At 34.5% G+C, this 25,635-nt stretch overlaps 1 protein-coding gene across 1 annotated transcript in view; it reads left to right on the top strand.

Moving 5' to 3' along the window:
• The window catches only part of CNTNAP2 (contactin associated protein 2), a 2,668,322-nt gene that overhangs the window by 1,497,896 nt on the left and 1,144,791 nt on the right, over positions 1 to 25,635 (top strand). The window contains exon 10 of the mRNA XM_043968036.1: positions 17,720 to 17,891. Within this exon, the coding sequence (XP_043823971.1) occupies positions 17,720 to 17,891 (172 nt within the window). The remainder of the gene's footprint in view (positions 1 to 17,719; positions 17,892 to 25,635) is intronic.

The raw sequence follows: 25,635 nt of genomic DNA, 5'->3' as shown, positions 1-25,635 counted from the left end.
GGATATTAGTTTTTATTATTTATGTTCTTTTCATTTTATTTGTATTCTTGTTAAATTATGACAGATGCAGGTAGTACAGTTATAAAAAGGTCTCACAGTAACATAGAAGTCATTTCATGCTCTGTCTCTGACACTAAATGCATGATCCTGATGAAATCTCTCACCCTCTTAATTCTCTAACCATCTCTAAAAGACTCTAATATGCAGAAAAGATATCTACCTGAATTAGTAGAGAGAATTTTTCTCCAAGGGAAGCCTTTAGGAATGGAATCAGGTTCACTCCCCATCTCTCAGTTTTGACATTTGTCAGATGTCTTGTCTGCTCACATCATTTATAATAGGGGATATTAACCTTTGTTGTATCATGGACCCCTTTTGCAAAAGACCTGTTAAAATCTATATGAACTACTCAAAATACTATTTTTTAAATACATGAAATGAAATACACAGGTTTATATAGGAAACTAATTACAGTGAAATCTAGTTACCATTTTTTTTTTTTAGGCAATGGGGGTTAAGTGACTTGCCCAGGGTCACACAGCTAGTAAGTGTCAAGTGTCTGAGGCCGGATTTGAACTCAGGTACTCCTGAATCCAGGGCTGGTGCTTTAACCACTGTGCCATCTAGCTGCCCTCTAGTTACCAGTTTTTAAAAAAATTATGGACTACAGATTGAGTCCCTTATTTATATGATATATTTGGGTTACTATTCATCCTATTTGTAGAATGACTGTTTATCCTGAAAACTAAAAATAAATTGTTTTAAATGGTAAATAAATACTATATAATAACTTCAATAATAGAATAGCAGCAAATAGCTTGGGAGCGAGAGCCTTTAAACCTGGACAGTGAACTTCTTTTGTAGATTTCACTTGTCAGGTACCTTTGTAATTCAGACTTCACAGTAGTATGGGTGCTGCTTTTGAAATCCAGATAATTTCCAGATCCTCTAGGACTAGTTGAAAACATTTAAATCCAGAAGTGTCTGTCTTACTAGAATATCTACAGAGTAATGAATCTGCTGTTACCTGTGGCCTACAAACTTCCAATTCATTAGGTGATCTATTTTGGAATGTCTTTAATGGGGCTGGATTTGACCAACCACTAGGGTTTTGTGCTAATAAAATCCCAAGAATAAGCCTCCAGTTTCATTTCTCAAGGAACAACACTGTTTTTTTTTAAGTTGGTTTTGTGCATGGTTATTAACTTTTCTTCCACTTTTATAATATATATTGCATGGTGCATAGTGTAGTGAATAATAAAAGTCATTATTATATTTACATTAAGTGTTAGCCCTCTCTTTTCCTCTGCAGAAAGGAACCTTTAACTTCTCTGTGCTTTGAATTTCATGAAAATCGACATTTTGCCTGACTATTTATTATTCCCCTTTCATATGCCTTTCCTCTTGACTGAATTCAGTCTTTTGTAGTATTTTTGATGTTATAGATTTCAAAAGTCTGCAAAATTCTTAGAAAAGATGATTAAGGCCACAGGGAGCACAGCCAGTGATGAGGGGAAGGAAGGGAAATAGCAAAGTGACTAGTGAACATTCTCAGATATAAATTAGAAATGGATGTCCTTCTAAATTAATGACACATTACACTGTAGTTACACATTATATTAATACAACACATGTGACTGAAATAATTTGACCACTTGACCAAGAGTTGACGTTTACTATCTTTAGGGGACAATGCAGATGTTGGCACTCGATTCAGTTATGGAAGATGAAATCAGGCCTGAAAAATTGTCTGATTGTCATGATCAGTAATGTAAGGCTGGTTTAACATCCATGAATAATAACATAGCTAAAGATTTTGTCCTACTACATCAGAAAGTAAATTTGGCTCAGAAGAGAAAAAAAAATACCTATCCTAGTTCTATATTTTCAATGGTTAAGCATAGAACACAGCCAGTAGAGTTGCATCCCTGAAATATCATATTTAAGACAAAGCTATCACTTACCTAGCCACTGAGTTTCATGGTTACCCTAAGGAAGCAAGTATGTTTCTTGGTACCTATTTCATTGATCATAAAATGATAAGACTTGGGAGAACCTAAGTATTCTTGATGATATACTGTCTTTGCCTTAACTATGCCTCCTCCTCCCTTGTGCCACTGCTCTTCTCTAGAACTTAACCAATCCCTATACTCAAAGCTTCTACAAGATGGGAACAAATGCTTATCATGGCTACAAGAATCCAGGATCACCTTCACATGACAATGAGGCATCGCACCTTCGCGTAGTAGAAAGAGCACTAAAGAGTTCACATTCTAAATATTTTTTAGCTATGTAATTCAATTCAGTAGACATTTGTCATGCACCTACTCTCTACAGGGCTTTGTGCTATGTGGTAGTGATTAAAGAAAAGAAAAAGACAAAAATATCCCCTTTCTTCAAGTAACTTACATTCAGATTGGGGGAGGTCATATGTACATAGGTAAGTAATACAACATAAATCAATTTCAAAAGGCAAAGTTTGAAAATAACTCTGAGGTGTAGAAGAGATCAGAGAACCTTTATAGAGGAGGTGACACCTTGAGTTATGCCCTATACTAAGGTTAGGGATTTTGGCAGAGAAACTAAGGAAGGAAGGAATTCCTATCAAGGGAAATGACTTCTGCAAAAAGATGAAGACAGGAAATGGAATATCACATATAAGGAGCACCCAGCAGACTAATATGACTTAATCCTTTCCAAGGCATGAAACCTCTCTGAACCTCAGTTTCCTCATTGTGAAGAAGAAGAAGAGGGAGGAGAAGAAAGGAAGGAAGGAATGAGAGAATGAGAGAGATAAGGAAGGAAAGAAAGAAAGGAGAAACTGACAGTCATAATAATAATATTTGAGCTATCACCAGGTAAAAGTTGGAAAAAAGATCACATCTTAAGGGCAAACTAGGTAAAATATTAATCTAATTGTTTAAAGATATCTTAAACACCAACGAATGGTATGCACATTATTTTTTCACTTATACTGCTATTAACACATCTCTATCTTTCTGACACATTGATTGCTTTTCTGTCTCTTCCTACCTTTGCTCATACTGTGAGCTCCCTGTCCCCAATCTCCAGCTGTTGAAATCCTAACCATCCTTTGAATATGAAAAGCTACCAACTTTATGAAGTTTTCCATGACTTCCAGAAGGCAAAATTAAGGGCAGCTAGGTGGCGCAGTGGATAGAGCACCAGCCCTGGAGTCAGGAGTACCTGAGTTCAAATCCAGCCTCAGACACTTAACACTAGCTGGGTGACCCTGGGCAAGTCACTTAACCCCAATTGCCTCACTAAAAAAAAAAAAAAAAAAAAGGTAAAATTATTCTTTTCTTCCAGTGAACTTTAATAGTCTCTTCTACTTAATGCTATTACAGACATACATATGTGCTATTTTATGGTATATTTGTTCTGGGTATGCATTCCCCCCTATTATATTATAATATTCTTGACACTAAAGGCTGTGTCTTATTTATATAGTGACATCTGCTCCATTGCCAAGCTCTCGCATGATAAAAAGTCAAGACCAAATCTTTCATTTAAGTTCCCCTACAATCTAGTTTCCACTATTTTCCCACATTATTCCCATTCACACACTCTCTATGCCTTTCAAACTGATCTATTATACAAAATAGTCCATCCCTTCCCTTTTGGTCTCTGTATACACAATCTCTTCACCACTCATATTTTCAATCCTTTCCCTCCTTATATTCTCCTTCATAGAATCCCTACTTTGTATCAAAATAATAATCAGGTCCCACATGAGACTTTTCTAGACTACCCTTGCCTTTACAATTTCTCCAATTTGAAATTGTGTTTTTTTTTAATTTTTGAATATACAGTATTCCATATTTATCCAGGTACATGTTTGAATCCCCCCCAATAACATGTAAGGCCCTTGAAAACAGAAGTCATTTTACTTTTTCTTTGTGTACTTGTGGCTTGCCATGTAGGAGGTCTAGTAGGTGACAAACTCTAAGAAAAATTTGTTAAATGAATTGAATGTTGAATAAATGAGAGATCTGGAATGTTTGCTGAAATTAAGTTTTTTTATGATCAGTGTAAATCTCAGCAGTCAAATTAGGGAGCATTTCACTTTCATTAATCCATGAGATTCACAATAATAAAGATTACCATTATCATGTCATGGTTCATTTTTCTTCCTGTTTAAGGAGTTATTTTCCTTCAGTAGGTGGAATTTCTGCTTGTTGAAAAATGAGGAAGATGATTTTCTTTAAATAGAGATTGCCAAAATTTTCAGTGCCTTGTTTCTTAGAAAGAGGATTTGGGGACCCATAGATCTTTTAGGGGAAGGAGACAGAACCTGAAATTCATTCTTTTTAAATGTATCCATAAATAGTGGTTGGGATTGTGCCTAAATAACAGAAAACACTAATATAAAATTTTATTTTTCATTTTCCAAAGATTAATCTCAAATATCCCACTAGAATTGTGATCACCTTGGACACTGGGAGTGAAATAAATGAAGGGGACAAAGAAAACATGCACTTACTAAATACAAAGCACTGTGCCAATTGCTGGGAATACAAATAAATAGAAAAGTAAGACAGTCCCTGTTCTCAAAGAGCTCATATTCTAATGAGGGAGACAACACATGTACTATAAGGGCCCTTTACTACATGGCTAATAGAAAGGTCCGGTGGTGTTCTGGATATAGTGGAAGAATAAAGGTTATGTATATCTTCTTTAACATTTCCTTTGATAAAACCATATCCATTTCTAATGTTGAACAATTCGAGTACCAAAGACTTTAGAGGCAATAGTTTCTTTTGACCATTTTCTGTGGCTCTGGCTGCAAATTGCCAGGGTGCACATTCACGAGGTCCAGCCCCTGGATAATAGCTTTTGGGATCTGTCTGGAATCTGGTCCATTGGTCTAGTGGGCACTGCTATTTCTTGGGTTCTTTGGCTTCCTTCTGTGTTTGTAGATGTCAGTCTACTTCATAAGAATTATTCCCTTCAATGATGGCCGAAGTCTTTGAATGTCCTGCCTAACAATGGGAGCTTTTTAGTGGTTGATGTTGGTCTTGGTAGGAATGGGGCAACCCTTTTCCTCAGCAATCGATCCTTTGCATAATGGCTTGGGGGGGCAGTCAGAAATAAGGAATGGTAATATTTGGGGTGTACTACACACTTTCGTATGCCAAATAACAATTTGCCATTTTCAATCATTTAAATGCATGTGTGCTTTATTCTTTTTTTTCTGTAAGAGTATAATGGTGGTGGGGCAAGAAATCACTTCTGTTATAACATTCCTGTTAAGGGGTCCATTTTATAGAATTGTAACCAAAAGGGACCTTGGAGATCATCTTTTCCAATCCCCTTATTTTGACAAATGAAGATAATAAAGGCCAGAGAGTTTAAGTGAATTGTCTAACACCACACAAGGGGCAGAAGCAAGATTTTAATCCTTGTCATTTAACGCTGTATCTAGTATTCCTTAGATCTGGTTTAGAGGTTTCAAACATGCAGCCCACAGTACTCTTGAGTGATGTTGGAACAAGATGAAAATGTAATTGGGAAATTTTTAGCAAAATAGATAAAGATAAAACTTAAATAATATTACATTTTAATACAAATAAATATGAGACCTGCAGGGATCTTTGTGTATAGATTAGCGGCCCCCTTTTCTATTTGCATTTGACATCACTCATCTAAATGTCTACTTTGCTGTCATTGAACACTACTGTAAGTATGTGTATGTATGTATACTATACATATATAATATTTCTATAAGTATAAATTTAATATGTCAATAGATATTTGTCCCTTTAACACTTGGATCTAGCCTCTATAACTTTTGAATATATCTTCATTTCTTTCAAATTTGTCTTTAGGACATTCTGCCTTTTGTGTTTGTATGTTACTCTGAAGGTGACTATGGTAGTCAACTAGAATCTTTGTTGTGATTATATCTCTTTAGCTATCTTTCTGGGTGGCAGTGAGAGAGGGTTCTATGATGCTGAAGCAGGACATATGAAGAGATCCTGATTCTTTCCAAAAATCTGAGAATGACTAAATTCTTATAACTAGAGACATATTTCAAGTCAGAGATGTGATTTAGAAATCTATACCTCCCTTCCCCTGAACCTTCTAAGACCACTTGGGTTTGTGCAAGTCTAATCACTGTCCTGAACTTAGTTCAAAAATAAACCCATTGATTATCTATTATAGTCAATAATATTGCTTGGTTGAGGAAAATTTTGTTTGTCACATTTATTGGCAACCCTACCTGACCTTTATTTAAGTGCCTCATCTTTTGACTTCACATTCCATTAATATACACTTTACTTAATTGTTTTACCTCTTGGTATTTATTTTTTTTCCTATTTTTTTTTGAAGTTCAGTATTCTTTTAAAAACCATGAGCTTAGCTATATCCAGTTTGAGAGGGAAAGGCTGAGAAACTATCTCACCAAAAAATTTTGTATCTCACCAAAAAAAAAAAAAAATCAAGAGGTCAGAGCCCTAATGGGGATTTTATGCACTTCAGGTACAATTTTGGGAGAAGGGCTTTGCTAATGCTCAGTATAATAGGAGAGGTAATGACCCTTCCATCCTCAGAGTTCAATCCCAGTGGACACTAATATCTAATTCTAAAATGGAAATTCTTAACATGCTTTTTTTGTGTGTCATGGATCTCTTTGGCAATCTGGTGAAGACTGTGGACCCCTCCTCATAACAAAAATGTTATATACGTAAAGTAAAATAAAATTCATAGGTGTACAAAGGAAAATGATTTATTAAAATGTAGTTATTGAATTTTTTTAATTCACAGAAAAAAGGTTAAGAACCTCTTTCCTAAGAGGAGGCAGGTAAGAGACATGATATAAAGGAAAAACAAGCACTAGAATAGGAGCAGAACTATCAGGTATTGAACCTAAAGAATTACATGATTCAAAGATGGAAGCCCTGTTGACTTATCCTTGCCCATTAGTTTTGACTACGAGAATAGGAAAAAAAATAATAGCCTATATTTATATACTACCTCCCTATTTCCAAAGTGATTTACAGATGTTATTTTATTTTATCCTTTCAACAACTTTGTGAGATGTGAAGTCTAAATAATAGTATCTCTACTGATGAATTTGAACCATTTCAATAAATGCTTATTGAGATCCTTCTATGTTGCAATCCCTGTGTTATATAATAATAATTAAAAAACAACAACATAGGGCTCAGAAAAGTCACATGGTCATTTAATGGCTATATTTCAAGGGCGATCTTCCAGTTTGGGAACTGAAATGAGTAGCAATTTATGATGTACAGAGGAAATCATTAATTTGACCAACTAAAGCTGGTGCTGAAAATCTTTGGCTACTTCCAGAAATCCATTTCAGCCACTAAAGGAAAGAGAAGTGTCATAATTGGTATCATTCAAAAGAATGCCATTCCAGGAAATTTTAAAAATGAGTTAAATAAAAGCATTCTTGGAATTAGGGTACAGCCACTTATTTTTAACTTAGATTTTCTGGGTGGGGGTGGGGAAAGGATGTACTGGCAAATACTAAAGCCATAAAAGTCATATACTCTAATTAGTTTTCTAAGTATAAATATATAATAGTTGGAACAGAAGAACTGTAAAGTTCCCAATCAACAATAGCAATTGGAGATAAATGCACTACCCTACAAAAGCATTTAATCAATATTAACTGATCTCCTACTGTATACAAGATACTGTGAGGAATACAAATTACAATAACATTTCCAAGGTTTCGAATAGAGATATATATTGACCTTTATATGTGAGTGGCTAAAGAGTTGGAGAAAAAAAAAACTTGCATACTTTTCCATTTAAATTACAGAATCAGAGCTCCTTTCTTATGGCAACTAAATCTTTTAAAAGACTGAGTTAAAACTTTTCATGAAAAGAGGGTTAAGACTATGTCTATCCTTATGGCAGTTTAAGAAAATAATGAGCTTTGCCAACTCCCAAAGGCCCCAGCTGGGATTGATTTGGACTGATTGGATTGACTTGAGAATGACTGACTTCACTGATTAACTTACTTGAAGTTGACTTGATTGAAACCACACCTGCCTGACTCTGAAGAGGGTGTGTTCTCAGAGACTGTGGACTTTAACCTCAACATGGGATCACCCTCAAGTCCACTGAATCAATGGACTTGAATGCTACCAGCCAGCCAATGAGCTTGGAGCAGTGTGTAGGCACCGCCTCTCTTCCCGGACTGGCAGGTAGCTTCCACTCTGACAGGCACAAGAACTTCCTCTTTTTGGCCTGAGATTCATAGGTGAAGGTGGCTCTTTTTCTCTTCTCTCTCCCACAGATCCTAGCTAGGCTTTCCTATCTTTCTGACCCAGGTGTTCTCTTTTTACTAATACCTGGTATGCTTTAATAAATGTTTAATGCCCAAAACTGGTGGTAAAGCTTCTAATTTATAAGTAAACCCTAGCTAATTTTCCCTACACTTGGGACAGGAGTAAGGCAACCACACATTAGATTTTAAATTTCACAATGCATTGGATTTCTCAGTCTGGTCCAATCATTTACTGTCAAATTCAATAAAGTCATAATACTATTTAGTAGAAAAATTAAAGTGATAAATTTAGGAAAATCGGACATGTATTAAGCACCTTCTATGCATAAAGTCCATCCTAAGTAACAGGATACAAAGCCACAATTTAAATAGCCAATTTAAGGCAGTATTACTATTGTTACTATGATTTGTAATTATCTGAAGCTCATTATAGGGAAGATTAAAAGTTATATGTTTATAGTTCTTAAACTTTAGAAGAGTTTGAGAAACAAAATAAATTTTCAAAGATTAATTCTGTAAGTTGACCTAATTTCAGATAAATATAAAAAAGTTAAATGGTTTGTAAACATTTAGGTATAGTGTAGCAGTAAGTTGCTTTTGTTGTTATTTTAAATGTTAATAAAATTTGATTTAGTTATAAGAATGAAAGGGAATTATTTTCCAATTTTCCACTAAGAAAATAGAGAAGAAACATCAAAAAACACAAAAACCCCAACTTTTGCAGGTTATAATGTCACCAAATCTGAGAGTAGAGAACTCTACCTAATCAAAGAAACATATTTTCTATAGATATATATGATTACATACTCCAGAGACACTGTATTATTTAACATTGTTCACCTCACAGTCACCACTTCCAGAGAAGGATCAGACATTTTATTTATTTAGCTGTTTTTTCTCTTATATCATAGAATACAATTATACATTGTCAAAATTTATATCCTCCACACGCATAAAATTGGGGCTCAATAAGTATAAGGTTTAGTAATGTACCTTATGTTGAATGTAAGATCATCTCAGATCATTTAACCAGCTTTGCTTGAATGGTACAGTGGAAAGAATATTGCATTTGAAATTAGAGGAAATGAGTTCAAATTTTAGTTCTTCAATTTATTTATTGCCTTAATAATCTTAGGGAAATACCTTTGTCTCTAGCCTCAGGTTGTTGTTTTTTTTTCCATCTGTAAAATGATAGACTAAGATAAGATCAAATGCTAGGTCCCTTCTAATTCTAAATCTGTCTTCTTATGATCCTTCATTTTACACATCAGGAAAAAGAGGTGCAGAGACTTTTAAATGGCTTATCCAGATACATATCAAGTAGGTGGTGAAATGGGTCTAGAACTCAGCACTGGTTCTTGCAGTTCATTGATTTTTTTTGTTCTTATTGTTTGCCCCATTAATTTATTTAGCTTAAAGAATTTGCCAACATAATAGTTTTTAAAAAGTGTTTTCACTGGAATATACTACCTGGCTATATAAACAACATAGCTATGCTTTTTTTTTCCTTGATGGTTTAGGTTTTTTTAGGAAAAAAAATATGAAAATACAGATACTTAAATCAGCACTGTTATTCACTTGAATTACTCTGCAATTCCTTTTATTAAGGTAGCCCGAGGCAGCTGTGGATTCTCTTGCTATTGTACACATTGATTTTTCAATTGATAACTAGTCTTACTCATCTAGATAGCTAGTCTCAGCATTTGATTTCCTTTTTCTCTATAAGTGCAATTCCCTCTGTTTTCTATTAAAAGACACACATGGGAAGTGAGGGAAGGGACAACTGTACATTTCAGTTTCACGTTGGTTTTAAGTTCTACAAGTATGCGTTTTGTTATGACTGTTCTTTATAGCAGAGAGGGATAGAAAATGGTAGGAAAGGGCAGAGGGGGAAGAGTAGCTCATTAAGACCTTGTTTAACTGATATGCATGTTATGCTTATTGATAGTTTCTATATTATTTGAAGGAGATTTGGATTTTCCAGATGCCAAGGGTTCAATAAAAGTCATAAAAAATCAGTGAATTTCATTCATACCTCAAAGTTTCTGTGGTCTTACATATAACCTTCATGCATTTTGCATCATTCACATGTAAATGTGAAGCACACATCATTCATATTTAGTAGGAAAAGTGAGGCTAGCCTTCATAGAAACTTGTAACAGCTTCTTTTCTACCTGCCTTTTTTTTTTCTTTTTCTGTTAGGTTGAAGTCATTTTTTTCTTAAGACTATCTCTTCCCTACTCATACACTGCCTGCCCACCTCCTCTTATGTGCCAATCCAACACCCAAAATTTGTTCTTTCTCTTTGAACAATATCTAATATCTCTAGGGCTTTCCTGATGTAGGCTGATTTCTTCGTCTTCAATCCATCATTCATTCCGCTGTCAGATTAGTCTTTACAAAATAGTATTTTTTTGCTTTCATTCACCAGTTCAAGAACTTTCAGTCACATACTAGATAAGTTCAGAACTCCAAGTCTCAAGGCACCCTATCATGTGTTCCTATACTTCCTAATCAATTCTTTGCTATTAATTTTTGAACATGCACTATCTATTGCATCCGGGCCCCATGCCTATTCCCACAGTCACACCTTTGATAATGCTATTCCCTTTGCCTGAATACCACCTAGCTTCCTCTTCTGCTATCCAAATCCTCCCCATCCCTTAAAATCCACCTTAACATGAGACTTCTTTCATAAAACCTATCATTATTTAAGCAGCCCATAGTGACCTTTCCCTCCTGAAAACTCCCATGGTATTTATTCCTCTTTTCCTTATTATTTCAGTAAAGAAGTCTGGAAGAGTAAAAGACAAAAAGAAAACAACTAAACAATGTTTAGAGTCAGAATGTCTGATTTGAGATCAAAGATCTATCACTAGGAGGCTGGACAACTGAATTATTCATCATGAGTCTCAGTTTCATGTACAAAATGACAGTAACTTTTTTTTTTTTTGGTGGGGCAATAAGTCCTTCAGAGTTGTCTTACATCACTGCATTGCTGAAAATAACTAAGTCATTCACAGTAGATCATCTTACAATATTGCTGTTATTTTGTATACAGTACATTTCACTTTACATCAGCTCATGTATGTCTCTCCAGGCTTTTCGGATAGCATCCTGCTCATCATTTCTTACAGCTGTATTTAAAAATCTAGATGTGGGTTCTAATCTGTCCCCCCCACCCAGTTTTGGGGGAAAACTGGCTAAAATCACTGATGAATTCACCAAGAGTTTAGGCTTTTAAGGGTTTATTAAAAGATATAAGTTAGTGAAGAGAGAAAGATTGAGAACAGATTCCTTATAGCATGGAAAGCCTAGCTTTCCTAACAGCCTACATGAAGTCCTGCCACCAAGCTGATGTCTCGACCAAAAGAGCAAGATCCCGTCTTCCAGCCTCAGCTTCCTATTTTCTGTCCTCCTCCCAGAAATGGGAGGTTCCTCAAGTTGATTGGCTGAGAGCAGTCTCCTGTTGATGTTGCAATCCATAGCCTCTGAGAACATACTGTCCTCAGGGTTGCCCAGTGTGATGTCAATTTAATCAACTTTAACTAGGTTCAATTTCTGAGAACAACACCCTACTCAGGGCCAGCCAGGTGTGGCCCCAGTTTAATCATCACAAGTAGGTACTTAGTCTCTCAGTCTCACCCAATTCAATCAATTCCAATTCAATCAATTCCAAATCAAACTTCAGGTGGGGGCTCCTGGGTGTCTGCCAAGTCCCATTATTTTATCACACAGCACAATGGTATTCCATTTTAAACAGCTTTCTTGACATCTTGAAATCTTAGGAAGATATGGAGGGAAAAATAAGTAATGATACATGAGAAATACATAAATTATGACAAGGAATGGAACTTCTACTTAATATTCACATTTATATCATTGAGCATGAACTGAGGTTTGATTTGTACTTGCTATTAAAATGAACTTGTGTAAGAGAGGTATTATTATACATTTTGTAATAATATCAAGAAAAATGTCAAGACATTTTTACTTCTGTCAGGGTTTTTCTTAAAGGTTTAAAATGTACATTATAGTAGATGTTGATTTTTTTATAACTTTACTTAAACACATCAATTAATAATATGCGAGTTAGCTGAAAAATATCTATGATGGTAACTAATATATATGGATGAGAGTATTGGGCCTCTTTAGAATTCGAGTATTTGCCCAAGGCCACACAGCTATTAAATGGCATAGACAGAATTCATGCCTAATTCTTCTTTCTCTAAGGACAGTTTTATTATCAGTAAATGAAAAAGCATTTAGTAAGTACTTGCCATGTGCTAAGCAGCTGTGCTAAACCCAGGAACTGCAACAACAAAGAAAAAAATAGGCCCCGTCTTCAAAACTCTTACTGTAAATTGAAGTAGAGCCAAGCAAACAATCAGCACAATGATGACAACAATGGAAATGGAAACGATGGTAACCACAAAATAAAAGGGAATTAATTTTGTAGAATTACAAAGAATCAGCTTGATCCCAAAGAAGAGATATAAGATGGCATTGCCATCCCTTTCTTTGCTAGAAGTGGGAAGTGCTCAAGCATATATTTTCACACTTTTTGACACACTGATAGGATGTGGTAATTTTTTTCTCTTTCTTTTTCTTAAAAAAAAAAGACAATGGCTCTTTGGGAGCTGGAGGGAAGGGGATGCTGGGATAAATTCTTATGATGTATAAAAAGATATGAATAATTTTTTTTTAAGTCTTATGTTTGGGTGTAGTCAACAATTCTTTTTACGTGCATCTAAGGTGATCCAAAAGTTTTAGTGCATCTTTAATAATTTAAAACTGAATTGAGTCTTTTGGGACAAATAGTATACATAGAGAGATACATTATGTTTGTGTTGCATGCAGATTTGTGTCCCAAAAGGGAAAGTTCAAATGGGAAGGTAGGTTGAGGTGGAGGTTTTGGGCAGGGTAGACCAGCAAAAACTTCATGAAGAAGCTAGCATTTGAGCTCAATGTTGAAGGGATTCTAAGAGGTGGAAGTGAGGAGTAAAAGCATTCCAGGCATGAGGGATGTCCAAAGAAAAGGCACAGAAATGGGAGATGGAAAAAGATGGATTTCAGCAAGGGTAGGAAGGGCTTTAAAAGCCAAACTGAGGAATTTTGCTTTATTCCAAAGGTGTAGAAGCATGCTAAAAGGGTTTTTTCCTTTTTATTTTTTTCTAAGAAATATTAACCCTTCTCAGAATTGTCCTCTTAAGAAGGTATACAGTAGGTAGAGGACAAAAGACCTTTCTTAAGGAAACTGATGAAAACCAAATTTAGGACAAAATTAACCTTTTCCTGGTTTGATTATTGCTTTACCCATCCCCAAAAGTAATTAGTCTATGACCTGTCAAAAGGAAGTACCCTCTTTCCCATTGAGAAAGAATTAAGATATTTATCCAAAGAGAGATCTTTCCTTAAAGTAAGTCATCTGAGAAAAAATGAGTAATTTTAATTGAAAATTAAATACTAGGGTTAGTGACATTTGTTTTGTAATATTAAACCTGAAACTATGTGTGTGTGTGTATATATATATATATACATATATATATATATATATATATTTTAAGCTTCCTGTAAGTGTAACTGCAAACTTTTTGGAGTAAAAACATGTAGAAAAGTATGGGGGTGGGGGCAGCTAGGTGGTGCAGTGAATAAAGCATCGGCCCTGGATTTAGGAGGACCTGAGTTCAAATCCAGCCTAACTAGCTGCGTGAACCTGGGCAAGTCATTTAACCCTCATTGCCCTGCAAATTTAAAAAAAAATGAAAGAAAGAAAGAAAAACATGGGGGTGACTACACCATTTTGGACATTTCTTTATATATGCTTAGATCTAAAACAATGTTAAATTCATTTTAAAGGTATTTCTGAAGGACTTATGCCTAAATTGCAAAGTGTAGTTTACTATATTTTACTATGTGGAGTTATTGCTACAGTTTAATGAGTATGAAAGTGACATGGTCACTCCTTCACTTCAGGAAAAATAATTCTGAAGCTCTGTGAAATATCAATTAGAGTAGGAAGATTTATGACAGGGAGATGTTAAGAGTCTCTTAAAGGAATCTGTGCTTGGAGGTGAGACCTTGATTGTATGCAGAGTATTAGTAGGCATAGTCAAAACATTTTTATATATTTTCAAGTGGATTTTTATCATTTTGGATTGGTGACTCTGTTATGCTACCCAGAGTAACATATGCATGATATATCTCTTCCCGATCCTGTAATATAACAGAAAATTGGCAGTATCATTTGTAACAGGACAGCTAGGTGGCACCTGTAGAGGATAGTATACCCAAGTTAGATCTGAGTTCAAACCTACTACTTAGGTTACTGTGACCAAGACACTCACCCTTAACCTTGATCAATCTCAGTTTCCTCATCTGTAAAAAGGGAATAATAATAGCACCTTCCTCACAGGGTTGTTTTAAGGATCAAATGAAATAACATATATAAATGGCTATGTAAATGCCAATTTAAAGTCTTGAAGATGAACAAAAACAACGGGGAAAATGTCCTTATGTATGTACTTATCTTTTGTTTTGTTTTGTTTTTTGGCGATAATTAAATTCATTCAGAATATCACCCATGGGGGCAGCTAGGTGGCGCAGTGGATAAGGCACCAGCCCTGGAGTCAGGAGGACCTGAGTTCGAATCCAGCCTCAGACACTTGACACTTACTGACTGTGTGACCCTGGGCAAGTCACTTAACCCTAATTGCCTCACCAAAAATAAATAAAAATAAAAAAATTAATATGTCCTAGACATTAAAAAAAAAGAATATCACCCATGTAGAAAAATAAGAGGACCTGATAAAGGCAAACTCCAAAATTAATCAATGCTTACCAGGAACATTGTCATGAGTGACTGATGAAGGACTGTTTTATGAACTTAATTATACCCAATCTCTTCTGATGTGTGTTTATGCAGCTGCTGCCTCAATAAGGGTCTTATTCACCCAAATAGATTGTCTCTTTTTTTTGTAATGGTTCTTTGAGGCAAAATGTGGGTATTTGGAGACTGAACATCCAAAAAGAAAAAAAGAAAAAAAAAACTAATGACAGTCTTTTTAAGAGTATTCAATAAAGCTGCAGCTGGATGTTAACTCACTGCTAGTTTTAGACCACTGCCTCCATTCAATTGTACCTTGATTAAGCTGATTTGAAAACCATTCTGATGCATGCAGGGGTCTCAGCAGGCACCTTTTCAAAGAATCAGCATTCTTTGATTGGGCTGATTCTATGCAAATAGAGATACTTCCTGGCTTGAAGAATTCTTGTTTTACTTTAGCCACCAGAGGGCACTGGAGAAGATCAAGATTTGAAATACTCTCACAGACATTTTTTTTTTTAAATAAGAAACATTTTAAAGTTTTGAGTTCTAAATTATATCCCTCCTTCCCTTCCCCCTCTCTGAGGTGGTAAGCAATGAGGTATAGGTTATACATGTGCAATTATTACATTGACCTTTTAAAAAAGAATATCAATCTATCTATCTATATCTATATATCTATATCTATATCTATATATATTTGCAACAAAACCCCCTATATATATTGTTTTAATAAAAAATCTAAAGATATAAATGAACATGGCTGGCAAAGGAACTTAGTAGTACATGCCACAAAGTAGTGACTTAATAAGTATGTAGTGAATTGTGTGAATGATACTTCTTTTATACAGTACTTGAACTTTTCTTTATTAATTTGTCAATTGAGAGGAAAAAGAATTCTGAAGTTTTTATTCCCTGTCATTCAGATAAACTGTGATACACTGCACAAAGTTGTTCCTATAAATTTTAAAATTTCATTATCATAATAAAATTGGATTTTTTTATGCAATGATCTCAGTTCCTATCTATTCTATAGAAAGTAAATTATTATCATAATAATGTTAAGATAAAATACATTTGCGAGTAACTAATTAAAAATCTGCTGGGTCTTATCTTCTGGTTTACTAATACACTCTACCATGTGCAAACAATTTACCCTAAGCTCTGCTAGGCCTTGTTATCCTCCCTGCAGCTAGCTAAGGTGGTTCCTTCTTTCCACTTTGCTACAGAGCCCTGTTATATATGTTGTCAGCCTCACTTAGAATGTGAAATTCTTCAGAGCAAGGATGATCTCGCTTTTCTGTTCGATTTCCCAGTATCTAATATGATGCTTAACACTCAGTAGGCTCTTAATTAATGGTTTTTCACTTTTCTATTTATTTATTCAAGTAAGTAGAAGAGCACTGTTTTATATTCCTTCTTGGAAAAGAAAAATCCTAGAATATTTAAACTTTACACATTCTATACGACTATATAGTTGGGCAATAATATACAATTAAGATAAACTTCTTACTCATAAAAATATTAATGCATTCAGTCTTTATACGATATATGTTCATTATTCTGTTCTTTTAAACATATTGAACAATAAAACTCAAAATGTCTATTACAATTTGCCTTCTATATTTTAGATATCTGAGAAGAGCTACTGCATTCACTTTTCATTTTAGACTCATCCATTAGCATTTTGAGCCCTAACAATATATGTGCATAATATGTAAGTTATATCTAAAGTGTCATGAAAAAATAAGCCTTACTGTAAACTAGTACTATATTAAGTCATAAAGTTGCTGTTAAAATGAAAATATCATACCTGTGAGATAATAAACTGGATTAGCAGATCATTTTAGATAGCTGCCTGCAGAGAGCAGAGTTTCTAGGGAAAGAGGCACAGAGAGCTAAATTGTAATGGCTATAGAATTTTAAGGTCAGAAGCCTAGCTCTTTTCCCTCCCTTCCTCACACTTAAAAAAAAAAAAAAGAAAAAGACTCAGGTGTGTCTTGGAGGAAGGAGATCAAATCAGGCAATAGTTAGCCAGGAAAACAGGGGAAGATGCCAATTTGAAAAAAAAAAAGTGACAAGAGTGGGAGTTATGGGGTTTTTTGTTGTTTGTTTTTTTACCACCTACTCTTCTGATATTAAAAGCATCAGCTTGTCCATATCGATGAGCACAGTCCATCTCTCTAAGGATTTCTTTTTGTAGAAGGGGAACTGTCATCAATATTAAGATGTCACTTAAGTAATATGCATTAAATAATGGGATTTGAACTGAGGTCTTCTGACTCCAGAGCCAGTACTCTCTCCACTGTATCATCCTGCCATATCTGATGGAAGAGTTCTGGATTCTGAAGTGTAGAACTGTGGCAATGTGCACATCTCATTGGTTTAAAAGCTTGAACAAGTCTTCTCTGGTCCTGGCTTTCCTTATTTGGAAAATGAGTGATTCATCTTGAATGTTTCCAGTGTCTATACCAGACCTGAGATTCTATGATTTGAAAAGAAGGTATTATTTGGAGACGATGGTTATAATTAGGACAGCTACCTGTTGGCTTTTTAGTACAGCCTGTCACAAGCAGAACTCAGTATTTCTTTCTTCCATTTCACAGGTTTTCTTACACAGATGAATACCTCAGATCACTCTGTACTTCAGGCATCATTCCAAGGGTGTATGCAGCTCATCCAAGTGGATGATCAGCTGGTCAATTTACATGAAATAGAACAAAGAAAGCCGGGTAGCTTTGCTAATGTCAGTATTGACATGTGTGCCATTATAGACAGGTAAGTGGTTATTTTACTCTTATTATGAGCTGTTTAAACATGCCAACTTCCTTTTTACACACTAAGGTACAATATGTGAAATTTCACAAAAACTGTTCTTTTTCTTTTTTTTTTTCTTTTTTAGTGAGGCAATTGGGGTTAAGTGACTTGTCCAGGGTTACACAGCTAGTAATTGTTAAGTGTCTTATTTTTTTCTTTTTCTTTTTCTTTTTTTTTTTTTAGACAAAAACTGTTTAACTGTTGTTAAATTAGAATGGTCATTCAGTGAATAAAATAGTAGAACTATTATTTATTGCTAGGAATTATAACCAAATTAATGAAAACCAGTTTATACCAATAGTTACCAACGTGTGCATAGAGTTTATAGGATGATTTGAATTAACTCAGACTCCTGTCCACAGTCTGCCCTTAGGTTTGAGAAATTGTCATGGGTTTTTTTGTTTGTTTATTTGTTTTGCTTTTTGTTTTTCACCCTAGCAAATTTAAGTTTTATAGAAGAGAAATGGGCTGTACCTCACCTCCCACAATTCTTTTCCTCTTGGTACCAGTAAGCAGCGATTCCCCTTCAAAAGTTGCATCATTCCACAGATAATAACCCTATTAGATAAAGTACATCTACTATACAGAGTCAGTTTGTCTCCTTTTTGTTGTCTTCCAAAATTGTACTTAATTAGATATTCTCACCATTAATATTTTGGTCTATAAAATCAGAATTTGTCTCAGCATTAATAAAAACTGAAATGATATCCTTGCTTGATTTTCTAATCAGTTCTTAAAATATCCATTGGATGTTTAATAGCCTCTAAGAGACTCTTTTTTATTTCATATTTTAACCTTTTTAAAGTTCATTTCATTTTTGACAAGTTTGTTTAGGTTTTTTAATAAAAACATATGACTAACAGTTTTGTTCCACTTAGGAGTATGTATTTACTAACTAAATGTAATATTTAGAAGTATTCTGATGGAACTATGATGTCAGCTTGGCACTTTCTCTAATCTTGCAACTTCATTCACCAGTGATTTCACATCCTGTGAGGTTGGAATCCATGTTCTTCTATAAGTCTTCCTCAGAGAATCAACTCAACATTCTAGAGATCTTTTTTGTGTCCTATAACATTCCATAGATATAGCCATAACACTCAAATTGTTGTTCTGTTATGCATCATTTTTGCTAAGTGACCATCCTTCTTTCACGCATGTCATGGCTAATATTTTTTTAATGTTCCTGTGTGAGTCATTTTTACTAATATGTTTCAATCTACCTACACTCACCATATATCTATCCATTGTCCAATTGTGGTTTTAATTTTAGAGAGGTTATCATATTCCATTCTTTCAGATCTATAGCATCAATGGGAGTCCTATGGCTTCATCTATAATCCTTGTGACTTCTTAGTCACAAATCCCTAGCTACCAACCCCTTGTGTGTTGTCTTGTGAAATATGTCTCCTTGAATACAGGAGGGTTTATCTTATATATTTGTAACCCCTGTGTTTACCACAGAACCTGCTACTTAACAAATAACTTTCCATTCATTCATTCATTCATTCATTCATTTTCTCATTCACTGGAAGAATACTAATTTTTAAAAGATGGTTTCTGTCATGAAGGAGAGGTCTGTTACCATAAAAAGTACTGAATAATGATGTGCTCCATTCTTTTCTCTTTGTCATTTTTTGACCCAAGTTATCCAGCTAAATTGTCATTTTTAAATAATACTGTCTCTTATATGTATTTAGGAGAGATATCAAAAAGTCTCACATGATCTTATAATATGCATGTGAAACAATTTATTGAAAAAGAGACTTTTAGACTGTGTTTTACCCTTTTGTATTAAAAGCTTTAAAAAGATAATTAATGAACAACAGACACAGAAGCCATTTTCCTTATAATTTTTTAAAAACATTTCTGTGAGCATGAGGATTTGGTCTATTATAGAAAATTGTGTTAAAAATCACCTGTTGGGAACATATAGGTGGCACAGTGTATAAAGCACCAGCCCTGGATTCGGGAGGACTTGAGTTCAAATCCAGGCTCAGATACTTGACAGTGACTAGCTGTGTGACCCTGGGCAAGTCACTTAACCCTCCTTGCCCCACCAAAAAAAAAAGTCTCCTGTTCTATCATTGTATTTTATTTGTTTTTGGTTTTGTTTTTGCAGGACAAAACTTAAGTGACTTACCCAGGGTCACACAGCTTGCAAGTGTCAAGTGTCTGAGGCCAGATTTGAACTCAGGTACTCCTGAATCCATGGCCAGTGCTTTATCCACTGTACCATCTAGCTGCCTCATATCATTGTATTTTAATGAAAATTATTCTATGTGTCCACCATTCTCAAAGGTTTCATAAATGTTAAAGAGTAAATATATGGATTATTAGTTATTGATAGCTTCTTGGTCACCTTTTGGGGTACTTAATATTAATTAATGTGTAATTCTTTTGAGATATTCCCCTCTTTGACATAATACAAAACCTGATTGCTGAGTATCTTTCTAATTAGGTTGCTGCTTATATATTTTCTCTGTATACATTTTGTCATTTCCAGACATATTTTCTGATTTTATTTTCTTGATTCCCAATTTGACTTCCTCTGTAGAACATTAGCTTCTCTGAAATGCTAGGTTCCAAATATATTGGTTCTATTGTTCTGTTTAAGCTCAAAAAAGGAGCTTAAAATGATAGGATAGAGACAGAAGAAAAATTGGGAAAAGAAATGAGAGTGATGCAAGAGCACTATGATAAAAAGTCAACAGCTTGGAAAAAGAAAACAATTGTTAAAAAGTAGAATTGGCAGGGCAGCTAGGTGGTGCAGTGGATAGAGCACTGGTACTGGATTCAGGAGGGCCTGAGTTCAAATCCAGCCTCAGACTCTTGACACTAGCTGTGTGACCCCTGGGCAAGTCACTTAAGCCCAATTGCCTCACCCCCCCCCAAAGAAAAAATTAAAGTAGAATTGGCCAAATGGAAAAGGAGATGCAAACATTTCCTCAAGAAAACAACTCCTTAAAAAGTATAATTGGTTAAATGGAAAAGAAAGTACAAAAGTTAATTGAGGAAAACAACTCATTAAAAGTTAAAATTGGGCAATTAGAAGCTAATGAGACATCAAGAATCAAATTCAAACAGATAAAAAAAAATAGAAGTAAATGTAAAATGACCACATGGGAAAAACTATTGACCTGGGAAATAGATCCAGGAGAGACAATGTCAGAATCATTAAACTGTCTGAAATCCATAATAAAAAGGAAGACTTGAACAACTTTTTTCAAGAAAATAATTTCAAGAAATTATCAAAGAAAACTTCCCTGATATCTTGGAACCACAAAGCAAAATAGGCATCTAAAGAGCCCACTTATCACCTCAGGAAATAGATCCCAAAAGAAAAACTTTAAGGAATGTTATAGCCAAAATTTAAAACTATCAGGTCACAGAAAATATACTACAAGTGGCCAGAAAGAAAAAAAAAAAAGCAATCATCAGGGAACCACACTCAGGATTACTCAGGATTTAGTAGCTGAAACCTTAAAAGAACAGAGGTCATGGAACATGATATTCTGGGAGAAAAGGAACTAGGACTACAACCAAGAAGCACTTACCAGGCAAAATTAAGCATACTACATAAAGGGGAGAAATGGTCATTCAATGAAATAGGAGGATTTCAAGTCTTTCAAGGCCAGAATTAAAGCAAAAATTCGATCTCTCCAAAATCAAGACCCAAGATAATCAGAAACAGTTAACAGAAAACATAAGGGATTCAAGAGAGCTATACTGTTTACATTCTAACATGGGAAGATGATACATGTAATTCTTAAAAATTGTATCACTAGTAGTATAGCTACAAAGAATATAGATAGATAGATAGAAGGTAAGCATATAAGTTGAATCTGAGGAAATGAAATTTTTAAAAATTAGGGATGATAAAAATGAGTACACTGGGTACAGAAGGAAGGGAGCAGTAGAATAACATAAATTATTTTACATGAAGAGGTATAGAAAGGGAAGAGGGAAAAGTAGGCAATAGGCATCATTTGAATCTTACACTCTCAGTATTAGCTCAAAGACAGAATCACACAGTCCATTGAATAGAGAACTCTATCTTAACTGGCAAGGAAGTAGGAGGAAAGTAGATTAAGTAACAGGGGAGGATGAGGCTGACAGATGGGAGAGTGGTTTGGGGGAGTGGGTAGACAGAAGGAAAACATTGTTAAAGGGTGAAAGGAGAAAAAAAGAGATAGAGGAAAATAGGATAGAGAGAAAAACATAGTTGGAAATCATAACTGTGAATGTCAATGGTATGAATTCTTCTAAAAAATGGAAGCAAATAGTGCAGTGAATCAAAAAGCAGAAACCCACAATATGTTAACTATAAGAAACACACTTGAAACAGAGAGACAGACAAAGAGTAAAAGGTAAGGGGTTGGATCAGAATCTATTATGTTTGAGGTAAAAAATAAACAAACAAACAAAAAAAAAACCCCAGGGGTATCAATCCTGATCTCAGACAAAGTAAAAGCAAAATATACCTAATAGAGATAAGTCTATTACAGTTGATCACCACACAGTGTTGCTGTTATTGTGTACAGTTTTCTTCTGGTTCTGCTCACTTCACTCAACATCAGTTCACTTAAGTCTTTCCAGGTTTTTCTGAAATCTGCATACTCATCATTTCTTACAGAACAATAGTATTTCATTACATTCATATACCACAACTTATTCAGCCATTCCCCAATTGGTGGGCATTCCCTCAATTTCCAATTCTTTGCCACCAAAAAAAGAGACCTGCTAAAAATATTTTTGTATGTGTGGCCTGTTTATGTCCCTTGACCATTTCTCAATTGGGGAATGACTTGCATTTTTATAAATTTGATTTAGTTCCCTATGCATTTTAGAAATGAGGTCTTTATCAGGAACAATGACCGTAAAAATTAGTTCCCAACTTTCTGCTTCCCTTATAATTTTGCCTGCATTGCTTCTGTTTGTACAAAAACTTTTTAATTTAATGTAATCAGAATCATTCATTTTGCATTTCATAATATTCTCTAGCTCTTGTTTGTTCATAAATTGCTCTCCTTTCCATAGCTCTGAGAGGTAAACTATTCCCCTCCTAATTTACCTATGGTATCACCCTTTATGTCTAAATCATGTACCCATTTTGGCCTTATTTTGGTATATGGTATAGGATGTTGATCTATGCCTCATTTCTGCCATGCTATCTTCTAGTTTACCCAGCAGTTTTTGTCAAATATTGAGTTCCTATCCCAGAAGCTGGGGTCTTTGGGTTTATCAAATAGTAGATTACTATGGTCATTTACTACTGTGTCTCCTATGCCTAACCTATTCCATTGATCGACCATGCTATTTCTTAGCCAGTAACAAATAGTTTTCATGACTACTGCTTTATAGTATAGCTTCAGATTAGGTATGGATATCCCACCTTCCTGTGCATTTTTTCCCATTAGTTACCTTGATATTCTTGACCTTCTGTTCTTCCAGATGAATTTTGTTATTATTTTTTCTAGCTCTGTAAAATAATTTTTAGGTAGACTGGTATGGCACTGAATAAGTAAATTAATTTAGGTAGAATTGTCATTTTTATTATATTAGCTTGGCTTATCCTTGAGGAATTGATATTTTCCTAATCATTTAGATCTGATTTTATTTGTGTGAAAAGGGTTTTGTAATTATATTCACAGAGTTCCTGAGTTTGTCTTGGCAGGTAGACTTTCAAGTATTTTACATTGTCTACAGTTGCTTTAAATGGAATTTCTCTTTCTATCTCTTGTTGCTGAGCTTTGTTGGTCATGTATAGAAATGCTGATGACTTATGTGGATTTATTTTATATCCTGCAACTTTGCTAATGTTGTTAATTTTTTCAGGTAGTTTTTTAGTTGATTCTCTAGGAGTCTCAATGTATACCATTATATCATCTGCAGAAAGTGATAGTTTTATTTCCTCCTTGCCTATTCTAATTCCTTTCATTCCTTTTCCTTCTCTTATTGCTAAAGGTAACATTTCTAGTACAGTATTAAAAAATAAAGGTGATAATGGATATCCCTCTTTCATCCATGATCTCATTAGGAATGCTTCTAACGTCCCCATTACATATAATATTTGTTGGGAATATGCGTTTTTCTCAGCAGCGTATGTCACCTACACAAAGGCAAAAATATTAAATTAATTCTTTTCAGATCATAATGCAATAAAATTATATTCAGCAAAGGGGCAGTAGGATAGCTTAAAAATTAATCCTAAAAAACAAGTGGGTCAAAGAACAAGCCATTGAACCAGTCAGTTTCGTTAAAGAGAATGACAACAATGAGAACAAATATCAAAATTTATGGGATACAGGGAAAGCAGTACTTAGGAGAAATTTTATTTTTCTAAAGTCTTACATCAACAAAATAGAAAAAGAATAGATCAATTAATTAATTAATAGATCATTTAACGCAATAAAAAACTCAAAGAAGAAAAAATTGAAGGTGAAATGAATAATATTTAAAGTAAAAAACTAATGAGCTAATAGAGAAATCTAAGACCTGGTTTTATGGAGGGAGGGGGGGAAATGCAATAAGACAGATAAGCCATGATTAATTTGAGTTTAAAAAAAAGAAGAAAAATCAAATATCCAGTATCCAAATTGAAAAGGGTAAAATCACCATCAATGAAGAAATTACAACAATCATTAGGAAATATTTTACCAATTATATTCCAATAAATCTGACAATATGAGCAAAATCAATGAATATGTACAAAAATACAAATTATACACATTAACAGATTAGGAAGTAGAATGCCTAAATAACCACATCTTAGAAAAAAGAAATTGAATGAGCCATTAATGAGCTCCCTAAGAACAAATACCCAGGACCAGATGGGTTCACTAATGAATTTCCACCAAGCATTCAAAGAACTATTAATTCCAGTAATATATTTGGAAAAATAGGTGAAGAAGGAATCCTACCAAACCATTTTATGACACAAATAATGTGTTGATACCTAAACCAGAAAGAGGTAAAATTGAGAAGGAAAATTATAGAACAATTTCAATAATGAATATTGATGCAAAAATGTGAGCAAAATACTAGCAAGGCAAATACAGCAATATATTCCCAGGATTATATACACTATGACCAACTGGGATTTATACCAGGAATGCAGGGTTGGTTCAATATTAGAGAACCAATCAAATTATCTCTTTTTTGGGGGGGGGGCAGGGCAATGGGGGTTAAGTGACTTGCCCAAGGTCACACAGCTACTAAGTGTCAAGTGTCTGATGCTGGATTTGAACTCAGGAACTCCTGAATCCAGGGCTGGTGCTTTATCCACTGTGCCACCTAGCTGCCCCCTGAGAACCAATCAAGTTAATTGACCATAGCAATAACAAAACTAACAGAAAATATTGATTATCTCAATAGATGCTGAAAAAGTTTTTGACAAAATACACACCAAATTGCTATTGAAAACACTAGAGAATATAGGAATAAAGGGAATGTTTCTTAAAATGATAAGCAGTATCTATCTAAAACATCAGCAAGCATTATCTATAATGGGGATAAGCTAAAAGTCTTCCCAATAAGATAAAAGATGAAGCTAGCATGCCCATTATCAACATTATTGTTCAGTATAGTACTAGAAATGTTAGCTATAGCAATAAGAGAAGAAAAAGAAATCAGAGGGATGAGAATAGGCTATGAGGAAACAAAACTTCACTCCAAATAATATAATGGAATGTTTAGAGAACCC

This window comes from Dromiciops gliroides, chromosome 5, assembly GCF_019393635.1.
Source record: "Dromiciops gliroides isolate mDroGli1 chromosome 5, mDroGli1.pri, whole genome shotgun sequence".
In the NCBI taxonomy this organism is placed as follows: domain Eukaryota; kingdom Metazoa; phylum Chordata; class Mammalia; order Microbiotheria; family Microbiotheriidae; genus Dromiciops; species Dromiciops gliroides.
This window is presented reverse-complemented; position numbering and strand designations above follow the sequence as displayed.